Below are 25,535 nucleotides of genomic sequence, written 5' to 3'. Positions count from 1 at the left end.
TTTCTTGTCACTACAAAAAGGGCTGCCACAAAGTTTTGAGGAAAAAAATATTTCCAAGGTTGGGGGGAGGCAGAGGTTCCCTCCCTGGCATTGACTGGTTCCACTCAAGTGCCTCCCACTCATCCTCTCCCAGTATAGAAAAAACTGAAGCCCAGAGAGGTCAAGACAAAGTGTTCCAAGTAATGAATTGTCTAGCCAAGATTCCAAGCTGCCTCCTCTCCCTCTCTGGTCACCATCTGTCTTCCCATGAGCCTCCCACTTTGCCTGCTCAGTACAATCCAGCTTCTTTGGAACAAATCAGATGTCCATCACACGGGTAACCATTGAACACATTGTGGCCCAGGAAAGTAATGAAATTATTCCCTTCCTATTGAAATGAATTCAGCTATTAAAAAACAAAAGCAATGAATATAGTGGATACAGAAAAGCAAGGCAAGTTTTATGCAAATGATGCAGAGCCAAGAAAACAACATACACAAACAACTCCAGTAATGTCAATGCCACCTCCACCAAGCAATGGAGAGTGAACACTGCAAAATGATGAAGAATAAACATGGCTCCAAAGAAGAGAATGAGAAGACCCCTCACTTCATTTCTCTGCAGAAGCAGAAGATTTAGAGGTTTGGAACATATTTAAAAAAATTTTTTAATAGAATGATTGTGTTTTGCTGATTTTTTCTTTTTTTTTCTTCCTTTTATAAAATTTTGAGTTATAAGGAAAAGCTTTCTGGGAAGGGATAAAGAAAAGGCAGGGGCAATGTAAAAACCAAAAAGTAGTGAGATTTTATTTTACATATGGCAGTTTTATTATCCAGCAGTAGGATAAATTAATCAAAGGGTTATACCATTACTTTCCTACCTAATTCTAAATGATTTTTGACAATGCCTGGCCCATTTTTCATGTCCACCAACAGAATATTAGGAGACTAGTTTTCCCCCCAGTAATTCAAACCCTCAGTACTGAGTATTGTCATCACCATGAATCTGATGAGCATGAGATGCCAATTTAGAGGTGTTTGGGTAAGAATTTCTTTTATTTGCTTTGAAAGATCTTCTATATAATTTATAGTTGGCATTTTATTCTTCAGGAAGTGTTTGTTGAATAACTTTACTAGAATATGAGTTTTGGTCATACACATAGATATGCCCCATCCCTATAAATCTTCTGAGATAACCATTATAAGGAATCCCCCATTCACTTATTCTGGTTTCAATGGCATCCTTCATATAATTTAAACACTTTTAAGTGTCTGGACCCTACCACTGGGGACAGTCAGGGGTCTCACCATTACTGGTCTTCAGAGTACTACTGGACACGGCCAGCTGTGTTATTGAGAAGAGTCAGAAGCCACAGGAGTGGGAAAGAGAAGACAGCTTTATTGCCAATCAGTTGCATATTCAGGAACTCCTCTCCTTCCCTCTCCGTCTGCCTCCTTTTTTAGACCTTATAGCTCTCACTGCCACGTATAACCCTAAAGAATTACAGCCAAGTTAAAGTTGGTGAGGGTCTCCTCAGATCCCGTGCTCACTCCTGTGCATTTATTACCAGTCAAGGTATTCTCATGCATTGTAATGGGCTGAGGCTTGAGTTGATGCACTAAGGTCCCAAGCATATGAGGCTAAATAGTAATCGGACCATACTCTATTAATATATATGCTTGGAAAAAAAATGGCCCCCGCCCACTCTTTGTGCAAGTCCTGATGTGTTGTATAAGAAATGACATTTTTGGTGGGTGGAGGCAGGGGAGTGGAAAGGGAAGCGGAAAGAGAGACTGCTGGCTGGCATCTTATCACAGCTACTCACATTGCTATTGCCACTGTCCTTCACCTCTGATCCCCCTCTGCTAGCTGGCTTCCTGTTGCAGCTGCCCATATTGCTATTGCAATCCTTCTTCACCTTTACTGAGAATAAAGATTGAAGATTTTTCCCTTAAACTGAATTCCTGACTCCGGCTGATTTTAAATACGTGGTCATCACAATGCATGACAGCAAACACTCTGAAGTCCTCAGCAACGATCAATGATCATAGTCTCAGTTTGATGGAAAACAGGCCCTGAGTACATGCACAATGAGGTCCTGCCTGTACCCATTCTTATTCAATGCTGTTATCCATCAATCTGAAAAGTTGATCTTGCACTACCCCAGCTTGGTATTTTCTCATTTTCTCAGAGCTTTTCTAAGCTTTCAGAAAAGCCCTTAACATACAAGTAATTGAAAAGGTTTCTTTAACTTTTTCAAGTCAATCCTTCTTGTTCAATTATGAATACTTCCCCTGGCCATAGTGAACAGCTTGATAGAGTCATCTCCAAAGAGTATCTCCACTCCCTTTTCTCTTCCTTTTCCATACTCTGAAGTCTGGCTCCTAACAATCATTCCATTGGAAGTATTCTCATGGCCTTTTTTCAATCTCCTGTAATCTTGGACATTTAGAACCTATATCACACTTTCTCACATTCCTAACCTTGATTTCTAGATTTTGGGATAGCCATTTTTCCTGGTTCACCTACTTCTCACTACTTCTAACTCTCCCACAGAGTTCTGTCTTGGATCTTCTTCCTTTCTCCTTCCTCTTTTTTTGGGTCCCATTTCATTTGGTGACCTCATCAGCTTCTATAGATTCAACTATTATCTCTATGATTCTCAGATCTACTCATCTAGCCTTAATCTCTCTTCTGACCTCTAGTCTTGCATCTCCCACTACCTACTAGACATCTGAAACTGGTAATCTCATAGCTATCTTAAACACATGCAAAACTGAATTCTTCCTAACTTTCCCAATACAGTCAAAGGCACCATCATTCTCCAAGTCACTGAGATTCAGAACCTCAGTATTATTTTCTGTTCCTTCCTTGCACTGATTCCTTTATGAAACAATTTCATTATTTCTTGTGGCACAATATTTTTATATCCACATATAATTTGTTTAAAAACCTTCCCCCCTTCCTCATCCTCTTAGTTTCCAATTCTTTGCCACTACAAAAGAGCTTATATGAATATTTTTGGGTGGTACAGGACATTTTTCTCTCTGCCAACAATTCAGTAGTAGACCTGCCTTCCTGTAGCCCCATCAACATTTGTTATTTTCCTCTTTTGTCATCTTTGTTAGTCTTACAGGTATGGTGTGGTAAGTTGATTTAATATTTGATTATTGAGAGCATTTTTTTCTATATTTGGTAAAGTTTAGATTTTTCCTTGTGAAAACTTCATATTTTTTTGACTTTTTAGCTATTGGAGAATGACTTTTAGTCTTATAAGTCTGAATCAGTTTATTTCTCTTAAACTGAGACTTTTATTAATGAAATTTGCTGTGAAGATTCTTTTTACCAAGTTTTCCCTTCTAATTTTAAGTATATTAGATGTTTTGAAAAAACTTTAAAATTTTATATTATCAAAATTATCTAATTCCTGTGATCCTATCATATGTTTAATCACAAACTCTCCCACTTTCCATAATTTCTTCCTTGCACCTATAATGTGAATTTTTAGATGTAGGTCACATATGCATTTGGAGTTTATGGTAGAAGGCAGTGGTCTAATTCTAATTTCTGCAAGATCATTGTCTAATTTTCTTAGTAATTTTTAATTAGTCTTTTCCCAATTGGGATCTTTGGATTTAACAAACACTGGATTTGTTTCCACTTGTTGTACACTTAATTTATTCTATTGCTCAATACTGTTTATTAACTAGCCTCAAATTAGTTTAGATTACTGCTCTGTAGTATAAGTAGAGAATTGGTACTTATAGAGCTGTTGCCTTCCTTCCCACTATTTTTTTTCATCAATACATTTGAGATTCTTGCCTTTTGTTCCTCATGTTCTCAGAAATATATTTTGTTAGTGGTGATGTTATTGAGTTTTTAAAAGTTCTCCAATATATTCTTTAAAAATTTTTTAAAAATAATATTGCTTTATGAATCATGTTGGGAGAGAAAAAAATAAGAGCAAAAGGGAAAAACCATGGGAGAGGAAAAAAACAGAAAAAAGTGAATATAATGAAATTAAACACTAAATTATGGTCTTTTACTATAATGTATTGTGTATCGTATGTGTATCTAATCTATTTCACTATTCCACAGCATCAGACTGTTTTGATTACTGCTTTGTAAGTTAATAGAATATTTTTAATACTTTATTTTTCATATTCAATAGTTTCTTACAGAGTAAAAACAATCCCTTATATTCATGAACCAACTTCTCAACACACCATTTTGCCTCCAGGTTTTTGCTGCCAAAAAGCTACTGATATGAATTTAATATTGTAGTACATTTGCCAGATTGTGATATGCTATGTGCTAGAGCATATTTAATTTTAGGTCAAAAAAAGCATTATCCATTCTGGTTACATTTCTCCTCAACAAGGTCAACTCCTTTATATGACACCATCCCATCCCATTCCCCTCCAGGAACATTGTTATCATCTCCCCTTCCACACTTCCTTTCTCCATCTTTTGTCTCTTTACCTACTGTTGCTGTTCTTTTGCAGTGCAATAAATCTATTTTTGTCATTAATTCTCCTAGAAAGGACATGTATCAATTACATTCATCACTTCTGACTGCCCAGAACAAAACACTTGTCTGGAGTAATTACTTCATAAAATGTGTTGTCTTGTCCTATTATGATAGATCCTTGGGGTCAGGAACTATGTTGTTACTTCTAATTGTATCCACAGAACTTAGGCACAGGATCCAGCACATACTTACCTTTTAACAAATGCTTATTCATTCATTGGGAGATGAAACACATATTTTTGGTAAAATACTGACATTTAAGCATATCTTTGTATAAATATGCAGTTAACACATGTACTTTTTTTAAAGCTCATAGCTGTTTTTTCAAGCTAGAAAAACAAATTCTGCATCTATATGATGCAATAACTCTACTTAATGTTTTTTTTTTTGACAAAGAAAAAAACTTCTAATGGATGTATTTAACACATTTCTCTTTTGAGGAAGAACTGTTTGATGTACAAAAACAGTATTTAAATCATGGTAGAATGCCTATCACTTATTCCATTCATAATCTTTCTGCAATATGAATTCTCTGACATTGTATAAACTGTGCTGACATAAGGAACACCTTCCCAAATTCATTACAATCACAGAACATTTAGGATAAAAGCACTGATTTCAGGCAAGATCTCCGTTTTGAAAGAAAACCCTTTTGCATTATTTTTTTTAAATATAATTAAGCCATTTTCTTTAGTTATTTAGCAATGCAATCAGAGGGAAGACTTTCCACATTTATAAAATTTCTCTTCAGAAGTCTCTATCGTTACACTATTCTAATTTCAAGAAGGCCTGCTCACCGTTTTTTACATTAGGTTTCTTTCAAATGAATACTCTTGAAGACAAGAAAGTTTTGCATTTTAGGAAAAGATCTTTCCTTATTCCTGACATTCCTCCATTGTGACATTCATGGTGTGGCAACTCAGGGAACAAGAGCACCTCCATTCATTTATTTATAATGTTATACTCAGTTACATTAATTAAATTATTTTTCACTCGAATTTCACATTAACTATTTATAAGGTTTCTATCCAAAATGATACCACTGATGTTGGGATACCACTATGTGTTTAGATTTCCTTACATTAAAAACATATTCAAAAGAATTTCTCCTCTATGAATTCCATAATGTTAGGTAAGCTATATCCTAACTTGCAAGGCCTTCCAACATTCAGTCTCTGGTATAGAATAAGGAGCTCTCTAAAGCAGACTTCCCCAATCTCTTTATGTTCATAAGGTTTTACACCCATATATATTAATTAATGTACAGATAGAAGGCCTCTATGGCTGAATGCCTCATAATATTGATTATATTCATAAAGTTTCTCACAGATAAGAATTCTTTGATATAAATTGGAGATATCACATTGAAAACCTCAACACAATTGAGTACATATCTAAGGTTACTATCTATTGCAGGGTAATCTCTATACTTAGACTGAAGGACACCCAATACAGAATATATTTACAAAATTTTTTTCTCTATGAAGATTCTCATGTCAGTTATTTCTTTATAAGAAGCCTTTTTCACAAGATTTTTCTCCAGTTTGAACTGTCTGATGCTAAGTAGTTTACACACACACACAATTTTTTTTAACATTGATTCATCTCATAAAGCTCATCTCCCATACGAAGGTTCTGCTGTTGCTGGGTAAGTTGTACATTCTCTTCAAAGGCCTTCTTATATTGATTATGCTGATAAACACTCTCGTGCCTAATAAGATGCTCACTTTGTCTAAAGGCTTTCCCACATTTATTTATAAGGTTTCTCTCCAGTATGAATTCTCTGATGTTGGACAAGGATTCTGTTGATGAGAAAGGACTTTCCACATTGTTTACACTCAAAAGGTTTCTGTTCAAAATGAATTCTTTCATGTTGAGTAAGATTGCCTTTCTGGTCAAAAGTCTTCTCACACTGATCACATTTATAAGGTTTTTCTCCAGTATGAATTCTCTGGTGTCGAGTAAGATGTGTTTTCCAAAAGAAAGACTTCCTACATTGATGACATTCAAAAAGTTTCTCACCAGTATGAATTCTCTGATGCTGAGAAAAGTGTGTACTCCGATGGAATGTCTTTTCACACTGATCACATTTATAAGGTTTTTCTCCAGTATGGGTTCTCTCATGTTCAGTAAGTTGCCCTCTAAGGGAAAAGGCCTTCCAACAATGATTACATCTGTAAGGTTTCTCTCCAGTATGAACTCTCTGATGTTGGATAAACTGTGGGCTTAGCCGAAAGGTCTTCCCACAGTGATTGCAATAAAAAGGTTTATCTCCAGTATGAATTCTCTGATGCTGGGTAAGCTGTATACTCAAGCGGAAGGTCTTCCTACAGTGGTAACATTTATAAGGTTTCTCTCCAGTGTGAATTCTCTGATGCTGGGTAAGCTCCTTCTTCACATGGAAGGTCTTTCTGCATTCATTACATTCATAAGGTCTCTCTCCAGTATGAATCCTCTCATGCTGAGTAAGTGATTGCCTCGTGGAAAAGGTCTTCTCACAGCAATTACATTCAAAAGGTTTCTCACCAGTATGGATTCTTTGATGCTGGGAAAGATGTGTGCTCCGATGGAAGGTCTTCTCACACTGATCACATTTATAAGGTTTCTCTCCAGTATGGATTCTCTCATGTTCCGTAAGTTGACCTCTCTGGCGATAGGCCTTCCAACAATAATTACATTTGTAAGGTTTCTCTCCAGTATGAATTCTCTGATGTTGGGAAAGATGTGTGCTCTGGTGGAAGGTCTTTTCACATTGATCACATTTATAAGGTTTCTCTCCAGTATGAATCCTTTGATGCTGAGTAAGTGACTGTCTTGCAGAAAAGGTCTTCCCACAGTGATTACATTCAAAAGGTTTCTCACCAGTATGAATTCTTTGGTGCTGGGAAAGATGTGTGCTCCGATGGAAGGTCTTCTCACACTGATCACATTTATAAGGTTTCTCTCCAGTATGGGTTCTCTCATGTTCAGTAAGTTGCCCTCTCTGGCGAAAAGCTTTCCAACAATGATTACATTTGTAAGGTTTCTCTCCAGTATGAATTCTCTGATGTTGGGAAAGATGTGTGCTCTGGTGGAAGGTCTTCTCACACTGATCACATTTATAAGGTTTCTCGCCAGTATGAATCCTTTGATGCTGAGTGAGTGATCGTCTTGCAGAAAAAGTCTTCCCACAGTGATTACATTTAAAAGGTTTCTCACCAGTATGAATTCTTTGATGTTGGGAAAGACGTGTACTCTGACTAAAGGTCTTTTCACACTGATCACATTTATAAGGTTTCTCTCCAATATGGGTTCTCTCATGTTCAATAAGTTGTCCCTTCTGGCAAAAGGTCTTCCAACAGTGTTTACATTTGTAAGATTTCGCTACACTATTAATTATCTGAATATGGGTGACTCCTGAGCTCTGGGGAAAAGCCTTTTCACATGCATTACATTTATAGGGTATCTCTCCAATACAAGTTCTCTGATGAGTTAGCATTCTACTCTCAAAAAAAACCTTTCCACAATCATTGCATTCATAAGGTTTCTTCTCAGTGAAAATTCTCTCATGATAACTAAGATATGAGCTGTGATTGACAGACTTACATTCATCATACTCATAAGGTTTATCTCCAGTATGAGATCTCTGATGTTCAAAAAACTTCACACTTTTTGAGGAAGCCCCTTCAAAGTTGCTGCATTTAGATTTTTTTTCTCCAATATCTATTGTCTGATGGCAAGTAATAAATAGGCTGAGGTTTGTGTCTTTCCCACATTCTTTATACTCATTAATTTTCTCTCCAGGATATAAGCTAAGGGAATCAATAAAGTCTGATTGAGAAGTAAAAGATTTCCCATATTCATTATACTGAGAAAATATCTTCTTTGAATAGATATATTTATTTTGGTCTGAAAGTGGAAGAAAACTTTTTCTGGGTGAAGCATATTTATAGAGGTTCTTTCCTAGAGACATTTTATACTGTGAAAAAAGATTTGGTTTTATCCTGATATTTTGACTGAATGTAGGGCTTCTTGCTTCATTGAGAATTTCTGTTTGGGTGATTTTTTCTTGCTGAGAATCATTCATCTCAATACTCTGATGTCTCCCTAATCTGTCATCAATTTCCCAGTCTTCCTTTAAGTTGCAGAGACAGAGAACATCACCTACAAGTTTCTTGGAGCCTAACTGTTCTATCAAAAAGCCCAGTTTTGCAGTTGACTCTTTGTTTTCAGGCCTAGTCTCCCAATCTGAAATAAAGAAAATGGAAACATTTATTAGAGCCACTTGTTACATACTTAGCTCCTTCTGCTTCTCTTCTTAAAACAGTAATTTCACTAAACGTTAGGGGAAAGAACAATAACACCTTGTTGAGCCAGACATTACTTATGGTCTATAAAAAATTTTCACATTGATCTTCCCAACCACCTTGTGAGGGAGAACAGTTATTAAGACTCCTAAAAAGAAACACCTAAAAAAGAAAAGAGGTGTTAAACAATAAAAGGATTTGGACCTGGTCACACAGGTCATCAATAGATGGGTCTCCTCATTATTATCCTCATGGTCTTCAGGCTGCTTCCTCATAATGGAGTCAGCTCCTGCTATCTGGAAATCACTGGGCAGTGGCTGGATGACTTTCAGTCAGGGAAGATCTAGTGAGAGAGTCCTATCTGGGCAAGGGGCAGAAAGGGAGGTCCAGTGACTGGACTGGCCATCAGCTCCACCACAAATCTTGGGTTCAAACTCTAAATCTTACCACGGTGCTGACAGTTTACTTTTCCCTTTATCTAGACTCCAGGGAACTCAAGGCTATGGACTTCAAAGGCACAATGGCAGGCTATCAGGAGGTGTTCCTGAAGACATGGATCAAAGTCCAATTGAGATCTGAACACTACAATGCCAGCATGAAGAGGGAAATGATGAGCTGAGGGGAGGTGCCCTGGGGCCATGATGAAGAATTCTGACCAATCAGCACAGAGAACCCGGCCTTCTTACTAGCCCAAGATTTACTCTGTATGCAACCCCCTGCAGTCCAGGTCTTGAGCTCAGTGCTGGGAGAATGGGACAAAAACAGGAAACCAGCCCTACCCTGAGGATCAGGAGTACAACAGCTTCTCTCTGTGTGTGCACACATATACACAGAGAAACATGTAATTGTATGTAGATGCAGAGGGAGAGGGGGGAGTCAGCTCCCTAAGGGAAGGATGGTCTCTATCCCAAGCACGTACAGCAGGGACCCATTGCCCTGTCTTCAGGGTTCCTGTACAATGACTGTCTGCTGAGTTCTCCATATTAGTTCCATTGTAGGGTGGCAGGCAGATGGAGTTCTGGCTAAAGTCAGGAATTCTCAGAGACTTCTGTGACCCTAAGCTAGTCACTTAACATGTTTGTCTCAGTTTTCTCAACTCTGAAATGGGGTTCATAAAAGTACCTAAGCTCACAGCTCTGATTGACATTAAAGGAGATCTCTGTAAAGTCCTTGGCACACAGTACATGCTCCATAAACACTTGTTTCCTTCCTTTCTTCATCTCACCAATTCCTAAACATTTCATTTCCTCCGAACAGTTCATCTGATTTCACCCATATTTATTTCCCAACTGCTTGTCCATGGATTCGATGGCTCTTTAAAGTAGCTGATTTCTAAATACGGAATGATTTTTCCTATCCCAAAAGGGGTTCCAGCTTCTTAATGGTTTACTGAGCTTTGTTTTAATAAATAAGAATAATGACTGTAATTCTGAATTGGGCAACCTTGGTGATTGCACCTACAGCCTCGGTGAAAACTTTGTATCTAAGAGGAGCCAAATTTGAGAGAAAGCATCACGTCATCTCGAAGTCATTGAGCCTTCTGGTTTCTGATGTGAAGTCAACAGTCCCACTGCGCCGAGTGCTTCAGCTACAAAACAAGACGTTGCTCTCCAGGCAGTCCCGACCTATTGAGGGAGTCGCCATGCAGACCACCATGCACGATGAGACAGAATTTCAGAGAGCAGAATGGCTGGGAAAGGTTTCCTGGAGAAGGTGGGCTTCCAGCTGGGAACTGAAGGGAGCCAGGGGACGCCAGCGGGGAGGACAAAGTTCCAGGCTGGGGGAGAGCCGGAGAAAAGGCCAGAGCTGGGAGAAGAATGACCAGGAGGGAGGAGAGCGAGAGCACAGTTGTGGACCAGCTGTTAAATGCTATTGGCCGTCCAAGCCCCAAAATGGAAGGAATAGCTTTCCTTCAATGCCGTCATTTCTTTTTGTCTGAGCTTGAGACAATTCAAGCCAAGGCCTGAGAACCCCCATCTAAAGGGGAAATGACAAGTGGGGGGACCCGGGGCCTCTGCCAGCTGAGGGATGAGGTCAGAAGCCAAAGGGCAGAGGGGGAGAAGAAGCCAATGGATGATTCGAGGCCTTGAGCTGAGAAGGGGAGACCAGAGCCAGAGCTGGCACCCGTCCAAGGCAGAGCAGATCACGTTCTGATCTGGTGTGGATGTGGGCCACCGATGGGGACACCCAGGAGACATAGAGAAGGGGATGGGACGTGGGAGCTGGGAGTGCTCCAGACCAAGCACAGGCTGACCTTGGCCAGAGGAAGGAGCGGGTCACGGCACAGAAATAGGCACCCCCTGGCTTGGCTTGGGGGAAAATGGAGGCCACTCTCTGAGCCTCCATTTCTGACTCCTCTAACATGAGTCAGAACAGGTGACTCCTGCCAGCTCCATATCCGGGGCCCCAAGAGCCTTCTCTGAGACGGGACTTGTCAGGAGACTGAGGAGCAGGGAATGGCCCTCCTGGGGCTGACACGCAGTAGGGGTTTTTTTCCACAGGCCTGGGCAGAGGCTGCTGACCCACTCTGTGGGATGGTCGCACTCACCTGGATGGCTGCTGTCCAGGACTCTCCTCTCTGGCATCCAAGGAGCCTCCCCTTGCTCCAGCTGATGGATCATCCAGGGCTTACACCCGGCCAGTCCTGCTCAGGGCAAGTGGGAGTCTTGGGTCAAGGGAAAGCTCCCCAAGCCTCAGCCCAAAGTACCAGGGGAAGCAGAGATGAAAAAACCCAAACCCAAACTGAGAGGGACAGCCAGAGCTGGGAGAGCCACCCCGCCCCGCTTCCTGCCTCCCCCCAACATCCTGGCTCTTGCCAGCTTTGAGGGGCTGAGCCTGCCCAACTCTAGCCACTTCCCACCCACAACCTTTCGCCTCTGTGCCTCTCTCCCCACCGAAGCATCTCCAGCGAGGGGCCCCCTGACCTGCCAAGAGGGGTCCTTACTTCTGAAACCTAAGCTCCTGAAGGGCAGGGGCTCTGACCCTTTTGTCCCTGGGTCCTCAGCACCCAGCACAGGGCCCAGCTTCTGAAGGCCCAACAGGTGCCTCTCAGCTTTCGACCAACGAAAGGCCCAGAGACCCCACAGGGGCCCAGTTCCCAGAAGCCCCCTCACCCAGGCACAGCAGGTTTTGGTAGGTCTCCAGCATCACATCCCGGTACAGCTCCTTTTGAGAAGGGTCCAGGCAAGCCCACTGCTCCTGCGTGAAGACCACCGCCACATCCTGGAAGGTCACTGGCTCCTGAAACACCAAGGGCCTCTGACTGTGCTGCTCCAGGCCCCTGGGGGGAAGGGGCTCACCGAGACCCCTCCTGATAGCCATCCATCATGCATCACAGCAGCAGCCTGGGTTGGGGGGCTCATGTCCAGCCTCACCTCCTGGGGGTCTCAGGAAGCCCCCAGCAGCCCCAGAGAATCCCCTCCGATAGCCTGGACCAGGCCAAGGCCCAAACCTGCTCAGCAGCAGCCCTCCCCAAAGATGGCCCCCGGCTCTGGGCAGGGATAGCAGAGCGTTCCTCTGGGCTGAGGCCCAAGGGCAGGGCAGTTGCACCGGTTGGCCGACACTGGCCTCGGAGACCAAGCCTCCCTGACCGCCAGACTCTGCCCTGATGCTCCTGCGCTCCGTGGCCCCAAGGGGGTCTTGGCTCCTGCATGTCTCCGGCCCTCCCAGATGCAGGGGTCCCGGACAAACGTCTTCCTCTGGGACCTCGGGGTCTCTTGCTGGCGCCCCAACAAGCTGGCACAAAGAGCGAGCCTGGGATGCCCAAGGGGAAGGCCGGCTCTCCCGCATGAAAGCCTGCCTCTGCCTTCCTCACAGCAAGGCTTAGTGGGGAGCCAACAGCAACCCCAAAGCCCTTGACAAGGGCCAGAGTGACCCCTAGATGCAGATGGGACTGACTCCAGAGAGGTGCTCCCTGGAGCGGTCCTCCCCTGGCCAGAGAGAAGTCATCACAGCTGCAGCTGAGGGTCAACAGACTCCCTTCTCAGGGCGGGGGCTGGCTGAGCAGCGCCCCAAAGGTTCTGGGGCTCCGTCCAGATTGTGCTCCCCAGGCCTCAGGCCACTCACCTGGCAGAGCGTGGCCGGCAGGAGCACGGGGGCCATTCCCGAGTCCACAGAGCTCACTTCTCCTCGGGAGGCTGGAGGGGCAGGGCTGGGGAAGAGATCGGGTCATGGGGGGGGGCCTGCGGGGGTGGAAGGCCAACAGCCCCCCATGCCCCTCCTCATGGGAGAGCTGGGCAGGGGAGAAGCCCCCCCACAAGAACCCAGGGAGCCCCATCCCCCTCCTCGTGGGAGAGCTGGGCAGGGGAGAAGCCCCCCCACAAGAACCCAGGGAGCCCCATCCCCCTCCTCATGGGAGAGCTGGGCAGGGGAGAAGCCCCCCCACAAGAACCCAGGGAGCCCCATCCCCCTCCTCGTGGGAGAGCTGGGCAGCAGAAACAAGCCAGGAGTGGGCAACTTTCCTGGGGGAGCCCTGCCCTGCAGGGGAGGGGGAGAGAACCCCTGCAGGCTGAGTGAGCCCCCACCGGAGCCAGATCACGGCAGGCTGGGGAGCTCCTCTGCTCCCAGAAAATGGGGCTGGGCACGGGACTCCCACAACTACTTGAAAGGTCGATTGGACTAGTTTTGGGCATTTTGGCAGTGAGACTCTCCCTGGAGGCCCCACCACCCTCTGCCCGGGAGGGGGGAGGGGGCCATCCTCCCAGACAAGGATTTGCTCATAAAGGGAGACAAAAAGACCCCTCCCCTCCCCAGATCAATTCCTTGTCCAGGAGGTGGAACCAAGTTCCTTCCACGCTCCTCCATGCCCCCCCTCTGCCAAGTGTTCTCATCCGGGGCCGGGGCGCTCAGGTGCCCCGTGGGGGTGCGCCAGGGCTGGCCCGGGCTGTGCCCATGGGCAACATCCGCCGGGAGGGGCCGCGCCCGAGGGCAATGGGGAGCCAGGAAGGCTCAGGAGGGGCGTGTGTACAAGTCCGGGGGGGGGGCCCGACACCATGGGGCTCTGGCTGGCATCCTGGGAGGTCGCGGTCAGTGGCCGGGGGTCTCTCTGGGAAAGTGGGGGCGGGGCGGGGCGAGATCTGCGCTGGCCAAGGCAGCTTCCTCCCCAGGGAGCTCCTCCCCGCCAGGCTCTTCCCCGCTGCCCCTTTCCTTCCAAGGAGCCCAGGCCAGGTAGGGGAAAGGCAGGGACTCCCTGACCCAGAGCCGGGGGGAGGAGGAAAGGGGGAGGAACCAGAGATGGAGGGAGGGGTGGGAAAGATAGGGGGAGGGGCAAGAGGAGGAGGGAGGGGATAGAGAAAGGGGAAGGAGGGGAAAGGGGAAGGGAGAGGTTTGAAGATGAGCGGCGGGGGAGGGGCCGAGAAGAGGGGAGGATAAGGAGGAAAGGAAGGTAAGAAATAGGAAGGTGGGAGTGACTGGGGGAGGGGAGGGAAAGCCCTTGGAGGGGGGAGGGCAAGGGCCAGAGGTCAGGGGTGCAGAAGGGAAAGGGGTGTCCGGCAGAGGGAGGGGCCACACCGTGACCCCTCTGGCCACAATGACCCCCGCCTCCCCTCAGAACTGACCGCGGCCCGGACACCGCCTCTTTCTTGGAGGACTGCGACCCAGGAAGCAAGCCCCACACGGAAGTTGCGTCAGAAGACACGTTCCCTTACCCCACCCCTCTGGCCGTTTCCATGACAATCGCTCCGGAGAGGAGAGGAGGTGCGGGAGCGCCCGGCCTTCTGGGAAACAGGCTCGCGGATCCCTCCCGAATGCGCAGTTGTGCGCATGCGCCACGCCCTCCCCCGCCCCTTTCCCTTTCTGGGTCTCGCCTCTATTTTTCCGCCCTGTAGTTTGACTCAGCGACCCCCCGGGGACTTTCCCAACTCCCTGCCTCCACCTAGCCGCGTGCCGCATAAGGCAAGTCCATCCCCAGGGAAATGTGCGGGAACTGGGGCAAACACTTAAGTGCCACAGCCAATCAGCGTCTGAGGCAGGATTTGAACTCGGCTCCGAGCCCCGCCCTCTATCCCCTGTGCCCCCCGGCCGCGGGGTTCTAAAGGAGCGTCTGAAAAGGAAAGGAAACGCTTCCCGCCCTGGGCAAGGTCAGAGGCGGACACGTGGCCTGTGGAGCCACATTCTGTTGTCTGGGAACGAGGTGACCCGACGGGGCCCCCGCCCTGCAAGGAAGGGAAGAGTTGGGGGGCCCCCGCAAGGAAGCGCGCCTCCAGGGAAGGGCTCTGAAAGTCCCGGGGTGGGAGGGTCCGGGGGTGGGCGAGGAAGCTGGAACCAGGGAAATCTGCCCCCGGGAACGCTTCCCTTCCCCCTCCCCCTAACTCCGCCGTGCTTCCCGGCCCCACTTCTCCTTAGCTGACTCTTGTAGGGGGCCGAGCCAGGGCGACCGCACGGGGGCTCCCTTTCACTGGGTAGTTTTAAGTTCCGCTGAGGAACTTGTTTTTCATACGCTCTCCGCTCGATTTCATTTTTGCCCTTCCCGGCTCCATTGTGTCCCCTCATTTTGCCTGGAAGTTCTTCCCTAATCAAATCTACCTTTTGCCAACGTGAACGCCCGTGAGTTCTTCCCCTGACTGAACCCCGACTTTGGTTCTGCCCTGAGGAACCGCCCTCATCCGGTGGCTACACCTGCCCCATCATTTTGTTGCCAACCCTCACGTCGCCATGCTTGGCAATAGAAAAAGAAGGGGCCGGATTCTTCTGAGGGGTCTTAATGGGGGGAGGATGTTGGCCCTTGTAGCAAAAGGTACCCCCAGAATGATGACGATGTTCCTTTGCCTCTGAGTTCCGCACCTTTGTCATTTCTTATAATAACACTCCATTACAGTTAGAAATTACTTTTTCAGCCATTGCCCACCCAGTGGGAGCAAAAGTCTGTTTCCAGAGTTTTGCTACCTTTTGCTTTCATAAAAGTGCAATTAGGAGTATTATTGTATGTGGCAGTTTTGTTTAGTCATTGATTTCTTTGTCACTTAGGTCCAGTGATGGGATAACTGGATCAAAGCCAAGTGATTATTGTTGCCTTGTTCCTAACTGTTTTTCTGAATGGTTGGACGCAGTCACAGATTCTCCCGACAGTGGTTTAGCGCTGTTTACCCCTAGTTCCTCCAGCGGCGACCACTGTCCCTATGGTGGACCCGATGGGCAGTCCCGATTCAGACGGCTCCCCTCGCTGTCTTGTTGGCTGTTAGTGGTTGTATCTGTGCTCTCAAAAATGCTAATTCAAGCCCTGTAACAGTGGTTGGTTTGGGATAGGCTTTGGTCATAAGTAAATGAATGCAGTGCATGTGATATATGTGTGTGTGTATACAAATGTATGTGAATATATATGAATATATGGGTGAGTGGGTAGAAGTAGGTTTGAGAGTGTGGGTATGGATGTACATGTGAATGTAGATATATTTTGTGACTATTTTGGGGGGCCAAATGCCACTACATTTTTAACCTCAGATTGCAGGCTTCTTTGAGAGACATTTAATGAGAAGGTTTTAAAAACATATCTACAGGTATTTGTCTTCATCTGAAGCCAATGGTTTCCTTTGTGAATAACTTCTAAGATTTTATGTCATCAAAATTTTTTTTTTTTTAATCTTGTTGGGTCACCTCCAGAGGGAAAATGTTTCTTCATGCCTCTTGACCATCGGAGAAGGGCTTTTGGCCATTGATTCCAGTCAAATTCCTACACACTTTAGATACCAGACTTTTACCACCCAATTCTGAGGTGAAGATTTGTCCTCAGTAAGAGTTTCTTGTCTTAGTTTGCTTACTCAGATTTTTTTTTCCTGAAAAAGTTTTTGAATTTTATGGAATTTAAATTGTCCATTTTGTCACTTAGCGTCATCTCCCTTCTTTGTTGGCTTGTGATTTCTTCTTCAACTCAGGGCACATCTTTCTTCCATTTTTCTCTTCTATTTTTCTTTGTTCTTTCTGTTAGGACCTCAAATATTTAAACAGCATCTTCACTGACAGTTTCTGGGGTATTTGATGAAAATGTATGCCTTTGCCCATTCCCTTGAAAACTGTTCTTCAGTTTTCTCCATAGTTTTTGACAAATGGAGCAATTCATCCACTAGTTTGTGTTTACTTAATCTGGAGTATTAAGTTTGATTGTCTCTGGAAGAAGAAAGAGAAGAGTGCAGAGAAAAGCTAGTAAGCCCAAGATGATGGAGAAAGAGAACATCTGAAGAATAAGAGTCACTAGGCCTAGAAAGGGGCAAATTAAAGTGATTAAAAAAAAACCCAACAACAACAACAAAAAATCTCCCAAACATGGCAAATATATGTCAGAGGGGGAGAATGGCTGACCTCAGGATTTTCAAGAAAAGATTGGGAACACAGGCTGCAAACTGGATCAAGAGAATGTCTTAAAAAAATGCAGTAGGGATCCCAAATGGCTGGACTGGTTTCCACAAGAATAAGTCAAACTCCCTTGATGCCATAGTACCAAGATACCTTGGCCTTGGTTCCCCATTTCACATTCAAGGTTTCTATAAAAGTACTAATTGTGAATCATTAATGATAAAACAATCTTTATAGAAATAAAGGATGGTTCAGCTGATTGACAAGATCTTCATCAAAAATGGTTATTAGGCAGATTTCAAACTTAAATGAACCATTTCTAAGTGAAGCAAGAAGAACCAGGAAACAATTAAATCTCTAAATGGAAAAAACATTTTATAATGTCTGGGCTAGCTCTCTGGAGGACCTCAGGATCAGTCAGAATCAGGATCAAAGTCTTTAAAGTCCTTAGGTCTTTAGGAGGAGAAGTGAAGGAGGCAGGCAAGCTGCCACGTGGCTCATCAAAGATGGATCCTGGACTCTAGAGTCTTAAACCTGAAGTCCTCTCCTTAGTGTGCTACGGTAAAGAGGCTCTGTCCCTTTCCCTCAGCCCTCCAATCCTTGCCCCTGATTACTTCATCACAACACATTCAGAAAGCCCTAATAGTGAGGAGAGCCATCACTTCACCATATGTTTATAGACCCATTATCACACCTTGAGTAGGTAATTAGCTTTAAGTGCTTTTCTGTCTTAGATTCAAATATACCTTTTCAGAGTTCCAGCCCTCTACACCATTTACAATTCATTTTCAGTCTAATTAATAAAAGAGTGAATAAAAATGAATTAAAAAATGAAATTGCTTTCAATGCAACTAAGGGCACATCATAATATTTTCCTGATCCTGATTCCCCTTTCCTCATTCTAATTCCTCTCCATCCACAATAACTTGTGTTTCTTTTGTATATAATTATAAGTGGTCATGTTATCGCCTCTAGTAGACTTGAGTTTTGGAGGGCAGGGGCTGTTTTTATATTATTTTTGTGATACAAGCATGTAGCATGAGTTAGGAACTTTTATTGATTTATTGCTTGATAGGTGGTCATTTATCTGTAAAATGGAAATAATATCAACTTTCCAGGATTATGTTGAATAAATGTGATAATTCTAAAGCACTTAGCACAGTGCCTGACATAAATATTATATATCTTACTCATTTTCTTTCCTTTTTGATCTGAATTTTTTTATACAGTAAGATAATTGTATAAATGTTTACATATGTTGAGTTTAACATATGTATAACATATATTGGATTGCTTGCCATCTAGGGGAGAGAGTGGGGAGAAGGAAGGGAAAATTTGGAACATAAGGCTATGCAAAAATCAATGTTGGAAAAATTATCCATGTGTATGTTTTGAAAATAAAAAGCTTTAATAAAAAATAAGTATTACATAAATATTAACTGTTATTATTCTTGAGGTAAGCATAAGAAAAATTATTTTATGTGCAACATGTGTTGAAAATAATGAAATAAAATCAGCAAATAATTTGTTGAAATATAAATTAAGTTAGAAGAAGAAAAAACCCAGGAAAACATTGTACACAGCAACATCAGGATACATAGCAACAGCAAAATACATAGCAGCAGCAAGACTGTATGAAAATCAACTATAATAGACTTAGTTTCATGATCTAAAAAAATTTCAAAAGAAATTTTGAATGGAAAATGCCATCGGCATCCAGAGAGAGAACCATGGAGATTGAATGTAGACTGAAGCATATTATTTTCACTTTTATTTCCTTTCCTTTTTTCTTTCTTGTGGTTTTTCCCCTTTGTACTGATTTTTCTTCCCCAACATATTACAAATGAATGTACACATATAACCTTAACAATTAAATTAAAATTTTAAAAAATAATGCTCCATGAATTTATCTATAAATTTCATGTTACATATTAACCCAATGGCCAAAGAAATTTCTCATAAAAAATTTAAAAGTTCTTAATTATAAATATGTTTAGGATTTTGAATAATTAATGAAAAAGGTAGAGATATAGGGAGCCTAGCATTGCCATGTCCCAAATTATTTTATATCAATCATTTTTAAGCTATAAAAAGAGAACTTGCATAAAGCTTTGAGATCTTGTGCAGATAGTTGACCCAAATTATGGAACCAAAAGCTATCCTCCCATAAATGGTCAGCAGGTATCCACAAATCCAGAGCTAAGAGAAAAAATATGTGCACCTGAGAAGAATATATGCGCTGAGAGTGCTCTGAGAGAAATGGTCATTGAGTTGAAGCTAATGGTTACCAAAAGTAAAAAGAAAAAGAGAAGAGAGCCCAGGATAGAGGCTGGAGTGATACCTGAAGTTAAAGCTGTGGATGAAGACCTGTGATAGTTAACCATAATGGAAGGATTAGAAAGGAAAGAACATTTGCCTGAAAACTCAGAGAGCAAAGAAAAGAGTATCCAGAAGACAACATGATCCACACTCTACCCCTCCACACACACACACACACACACACACACACACACACACACACACGCCAAAAGCTGCAGAGAGCAGTGGAAGGAGAACTTTGGAGAGAACACTTTCTGTGGAAGCCAGATCCTGGAAGGTTTAGAAGAGAGGGAGAGAAGTGAAAATAACTTTGCTCTGTAAGATGAGAAAGGGAGGAGAGATACAGGCCAACAGCTGGAGGATGGAGGAGTGACTAGCAGATAAGGAGAGACTGAGGAAGGGGTAAGGGGAAGTGAAGAATGAAGCAATCTGCTGGAGAAGACAGGATAGGATGGGATCAAGCCTTGGTTAGGAAGTGAGTGGAATAAAGGATGAAATCATGGTGGAGAATGTCAGAGAGATGTGCAGATAAGAGATAGCATGTGGTGAATGGCCTAAATCTAAGAGGTCCCCTGCTGAGAACACAGAGGGAGGTCTGAGGAAAGAATTAGAAAGGAGAAAAGAGGAGGAGGGAAGTAAAGAGGGGAGAGAGAGAAAAGAGAGAAAGAGAGAGAAAGGGAGGGAAGGAAGCAGGGAAGGAGGGAGAGGAAGAGGGAGGGAGGGAAAAGAGAAAGAAGGGAAGGCAGAGATAAAAATGAGGAGAGATGGGGATGAAAAGAAATTGCTTCAGAAAATAAGAGTAATTGAGATTTCTGACTCAGAAGAAATATTAAAAATAGTAATCATCAAGAACAGTGGGTCTCAAACTTTTGTTCTCAGTATCTTCATGTTAAAAAAACTATCAAGGATCTGTTCAAAGAATTTTTGTTCACATGGGTTATATTTATAGCTATTTACTATATTAAAAATAAAAAAATAATTTTGAATTTGTAGACCCTCTGAAAGGGTTTCAGAGACCCCAACAATTTTTTGGACTACACTTTGAGGACCACTGATTAAGAGTAACTGTATTGGTGGGGGAAAATATGTCAGTAGAATATGCCAAATCACACGAGTATAGTAAGATATTATTCAATAAACCTAATACTACAAAGCACTGGGGGAAGAGGTCTTATTCAAAGGGAATTGCTGAGAAAATAAGAAAACATTTTGGCCAAGAATAGGTTTTAATAACAATACTATATATTATAAAGGGATTAAACAATCAAGAAATAAAAGATCTCATCTCTTTCTTAAAAAAAAAAATTGAGGAAAAGAGAAGGTCCTACCTTCCATAACTAAGAAGCAAAAAATTCATAAGTAAACTCAGATTAGAATTCACACAGACCAATTGACAATTTTGAGTATATTACCTTTAAATTTAAAATCCCTTTACATGAATAAAAATGCAGCTAGAATGAAAAAAAAAATATGTTGGGGGAAAAAAAAACTTTACATCAAATAATTCAGAGTAATTTCACACCAATGAAGAAGTAAAACTTTTCTTAGAAGAAAAAATGTTCATAAGCTTTAAGAAGAGAAAGAGAATGAAAACAACATCAGCCTTGCACCCCTCTGATTCCCTTGGATACTACTGGGCAGGGCCTGAAGTGAGGAAGATTGATACTTTCTGGCTGTGAAGTAGCTTACCCACTGCTTGTCCTAGTGTTCTCATCTGGGACAGGACCCACTTCCCAGAGTGCTCAGCATGACATCTGGCACATGGGAAGCACTCTTTAGATAATTATTATCTTCATCCTCAATCAGGATGAGCAGCTCTGCAGGAGGACCATCCCACTACCAGCCCATCCAGGTGCTGCTGGGAAAGGTCTCAGAGTTCCTCTGACCCAGGAAATTCACTCCTGGGCATATCCTCTGGGAGATCAGTGACAGAAAGGAGAGGGATGGAGGAACCAAAGCAGTCATGGCAGAATTATCTGCAGGGACAAAAGCTGCTGAACAAATTCTAATCTAGGCAGGTCATGGAACATGACTATGCTGTAAGGAACAACAAATAGGAAGCCAACAAGCACAGAAAAAAAAAAGCAGAAGTGACAAAAAATACACAGGAAGACAAACCCATGAAAACCAACTGCAAAGCCAACAGCTTGATTCAAACAAAGACCAAGAGCACCCTCTGGTGACCAAGGTTCACATACTTGCTTTCTGGGGGAGGAGATCCTGTTGTCAAGGGCTCCCCTGTCTAGGGGTCAGTCATTGCTCCCTGGGACTCTTGCCTTTGGTCTCTGAGGTGCCTCCTCTCCTTCTCACTGGGACAAGCCATGGAAGATTCCAAACAAGCTCAGCTTTCCAAGAATCACCCCTCCAGAAAAGCTGAAAATGAACACCAGGTGAAAGAGATTCAAGGAAAATCAAGGAATCCAGTCCATAACAACACAAGGACACCTATGGAGGTTCTAATTAGGAATGAGTCAAGGGACCAAAGGCCAAAGTATAATGGGCATGTGGGGACCCAAGAGTTGGGGAAACTCAGCTCTAGTTAGGGACTTTATAAAGAGAAAGAGGGCTGAAAGCAGCTCCCAAGTCTAGCCAGCAAGCTAGCTCCCATTATCATCAAAGCATCAAAGATGCTTCCCCCTACTTCAGCTAGGAGGTCTTATTGGGCTTGGATATTGCCAAAGATGGGACAGAGGGTAAATTCTGAACCCTGCCAAAGCCAGGGCTCTGAGGAGATAAGGACCCAAATAGCCACCCACAACTGTAGTGAGAAATAGCCCCATCATGAGGAGAGCCTTGGCAATCCACTCAAAAGTTGGAAGGGTCAGAACCTCTCAGGCTAGGAACAAAGGTGGGAAAAATGAGGAAACCAATGAAAACTCCTTATACAATAAAGGAAAAAAAAACTATGGAGTAAGAAAAAGCAATGAAGTAAACTCAGAATATCCTAGTATCCCTACCACAAAACAAAGACCAAAAACAAACCCAAATCTAAATAACCAAACAATTACAGCAACAATAGCTTGGACTTCAGCAGTAAGAGTGAAAAATAGAATGGAGCAAATGATTCATTGAGACAAGAAACACTAGAACAGATATAAAAGATTAAAAGAAATATACAGGGATCCTAATGGGTGTCATAGAAAATCTTGCCTGCCAAAATTGACTTTGAAGAATTGGAAATTGGGGGATGCCCATTAATTGGGGAATGGCTGAACAAATTGTGGTATGTGATTGTGATGGAATATTATTGTGTTGTAAGATATGATGAGCAGGATGCTCTCAGAAAAACCTGGAAAGATTTCCCTGAGCTCAGACAAAGTAACACATGCTGGATACAAAGTAACAACAATAGCATGAAATGATCTGCTGTGAAGAACTTAGCTCTTCTCAGAGATACAATGATACAAGACAACACTGAAAGATTTAGGATGAAAAATGCTGTCCATATCCAGAGAAAGAATTGATGACTGAATGCAGACTGAAGTATACCTTTTTGTTTTTACTTTATTTTTCTTGAAGTGTTTGGTTTTTTTGGGGGGAGGCGTTGTTATGTTCTCCATTCAATAAATGGTCAAAGGATATGAACAGACAATTCTCAGATGAAGAAATTGAAACTATTTATAGACATATGAAAATATGCTCCAAATCATTATTAATCAGAGAAATGCAAATTAAGACAATTCTGAGATGCCACTACACACCTGTCAGATTGGCTAGAGTGACAGGGAAAGATAATGTGGAATGTTGGAGGGGATGTGGGAAAACAGGGACACTGATACATTGTTGGTGGAATTGTGAACACATCCAGCCATTCTGGAGAGCAATTTGGAATTATGCTCAAAAAGTTATCAAACTGTGCATACCCTTTGATCCAGCAGTGTTTCTACTGGGCTTATACCCCAAAGAGATACTAAAGAAGGGAAAGGGACCTGTATGTGCCACAATGTTTGTGGCAGCCCTGTTTGTAGTGGCCAGAAGCTGGAAAATGAAAGAATGCCCATCAATTGGAGAATGGTTGAGTAAATTGTGGTATATGAATGTTATGGAATATTATTGTTCTGTAAGGAATTACTAGCAGGATGAATACAGAGAGGACTGGCGAGACTTACATGAACTGATGCTAAGTGAAATGAGCAGAACCAGGAGATCATTATATACCTCAACAATGATACTGTTTGAGGATGTATTCTGATGGAAGTGGATCTCTTCGATAAAGAGAGCTTTAATTGATCAAAGATGGACAGAAGCAGCTACACCCAAAGAAAGAACATTGGGAAATGAATATAAACTGCTTGCATTTTTGTTTTTCTTCCCGGGTTATTTCTACCTTCTGAAGTCAATTCTCCCTGTGCAACAAGAAAACTGTTCGGTTCTGCACACATATATTGTATCTAGGATATACTATAACCTATTCAACTTGTAAAGGACTGCTTGCCATCTGGGGCAGGGGGTGGAGGGAGGGAGAAAATCGGAACAGAAGTGAATGCAAGGGATAATGCTATAAAAAATTACCCTGGCATGTGTTCTATCAATAAAAAGTTATTTTTAAAAATCAGAAAGCTTGATGTTTGACAGAATTCACTTGTAAGTTCATTTTTTTTTTCTGTTTAAAAAGTTTTTGCTTGAGGTTTTTTTTTTTTTTATGAGTATCTTTTCTATGAGACTGTTATTAAAACCTGTTATTTATTTTGAGTATCTTGCATTTTTATAAATAATTACCTATTTAGCTTGTTACAAATTTTGTTGGCCAAGATAGTATCTAATAATTTTGTGATTTACCCTTCAACTATTAATTCTCTATTATTTTTGGTGCTGGCAATTTAACTTTTAATAATTTTTTATCTTTTTTTGTCTCAGTTTTTCCTATAAACTGATTATTTGAATGTATTTTTATTCAATTTTATTTTGATTTTCAAAATTTGTATTTTAGGGTTTAGTTGGAGCTCCAACTAAACCCTAAAATACAAATTTTGAAAATTTTTAAAAAGTGTTGCTTTTCTAACTTCTAGTTGTAGGTAAATTAATCAACATGTTCATTCTCTTATTTCTAGATGAAAATATTTAGAGATTTATATATTTCTATGAGACCGTCCCTAAAGTTTCAGCTTGCCATCTCATTACTGTCATTTTCTTTCACAAAATTATTATTTCTATGATTTGTCCTTTGCTCTATCAATTCTTTGGAATTAATATTTCCTACATTTAGATTTCAGTTCTTTATTCAAAGGTCACTTAATAATTATAATTTTTACTACATTGGGGTGAGTTAAAGAAAAGTTTAATATTTTTCCTTTTCCACACTTAAGAGGTTTTTATACATTTAGATATGTCAGTTTTTTAAAAGATTCTATGCACCGTGACAAACTGATATATCTCTTTCTAATCCCCTTTTGTAACTACCAGAGAGCTATCATATCTAACTCTTCTAAAACTGATTCAGGTCTTTGATTTACTTTTTGTCGTCAGTTTTATCTATGTCTAAAAGAAACAGATTGAGTCCCCCAGCTATTATTGCTTTATTATCTGTTTCTCCTTGTAATTCCACAACTTTTCCTTCCAGTACATAAATGATCTACCATTTGATTCATATACATTAAATACTGACACTATTTCATTAGTAACATTATTTTAAACTGATAGCTTTTTTTTGAAAATGAAAAGCAGCTCTGTTTCATTTTAAAGGGAAGAAATCTGCCCAAATCAGAGAAGGTCTTCACAACATAGAAGGAACAAAACCTCGAAGCTCTTTTTTTCTCAAATACTCTAGATAGATCTCAGTGGGGGGGATTTGGGGATGATATCGTAAGATTACTATTGACAGCTAGGTCATGCAATTTATAGAGTCAGAAAGACCTGAGTTCAAATCCTACCTCTGACTTCATTAGTAAAATGGGGATCATAGAACCCCAAATTATTGGGAAAATCAAGGGAGATATTTATAAAGTGAGAGGTTGAGGAAATGAGGGCTCTAAAAATGGAGAAAAACTAAGTTCTGTAGGGATGAAACCCCTTAGTCCCTTCTTTCATTCACACAGAAGTTATGGAAGTGTTGACACAATACTGAAGGAGGGCCAAGTTCCACAACATGTACATGTCAAAGCAAACTAGGTTAGAAGCTGAGGCCAGGGCTCCCC

At 42.3% G+C, this 25,535-nt stretch overlaps 1 protein-coding gene across 2 annotated transcripts; it reads right to left on the bottom strand.

Annotated features, from left to right (window-relative positions):
* Window positions 1-4,100: 4,100 nt before the first annotated feature.
* On the bottom strand, window positions 4,101-23,829 carry LOC127562444 (zinc finger protein 271-like). Of its 2 annotated transcripts, XM_051998166.1 has the most exons (5): window positions 14,352-23,829; window positions 12,862-12,946; window positions 11,910-12,036; window positions 11,345-11,440; window positions 4,101-8,737 (listed from the first exon to the last, which is right to left on the bottom strand). In XM_051998166.1, exons 2-5 carry the CDS (start codon window positions 12,895-12,897, stop codon window positions 6,261-6,263), a joined length of 2,736 nt encoding a protein of 911 aa, XP_051854126.1. In that variant the 5' UTR covers window positions 12,898-12,946; window positions 14,352-23,829; the 3' UTR covers window positions 4,101-6,260. The 2 variants fall into 2 exon arrangements, with proteins under 2 accessions (XP_051854126.1, XP_051854125.1); XM_051998165.1 differs by having other exon boundaries at window positions 12,862-23,829.
* Between the last annotated feature and the right edge of the window lie 1,706 nt (window positions 23,830-25,535).

The sequence above is a fragment of the Antechinus flavipes genome, chromosome 4, assembly GCF_016432865.1.
Source record: "Antechinus flavipes isolate AdamAnt ecotype Samford, QLD, Australia chromosome 4, AdamAnt_v2, whole genome shotgun sequence".
NCBI lineage: Eukaryota > Metazoa > Chordata > Mammalia > Dasyuromorphia > Dasyuridae > Antechinus > Antechinus flavipes.
The sequence above is the reverse complement of the archived record's forward strand: the minus strand, read 5'-3'. Positions and strand labels throughout refer to the sequence as shown.

Bases quoted from the DNA above. Each gene is read 5' to 3' on its own strand.
- LOC127562444 (XM_051998165.1), bottom strand. From the start codon at position 12,897: ATGGCCCCCGTGCTCCTGCCGGCCACGCTCTGCCAG. The intron at 11,441-11,909 runs GTGAGGGGGCTT...TGCCCTGAGCAG, and splicing joins CCAAAACCTGCTGTGCCTGG to GACTGGCCGGGTGTAAGCCC. The intron at 8,738-11,344 runs GTGAGTGCGACC...TCTTTATTTCAG, and splicing joins CCTGGACAGCAGCCATCCAG to ATTGGGAGACTAGGCCTGAA.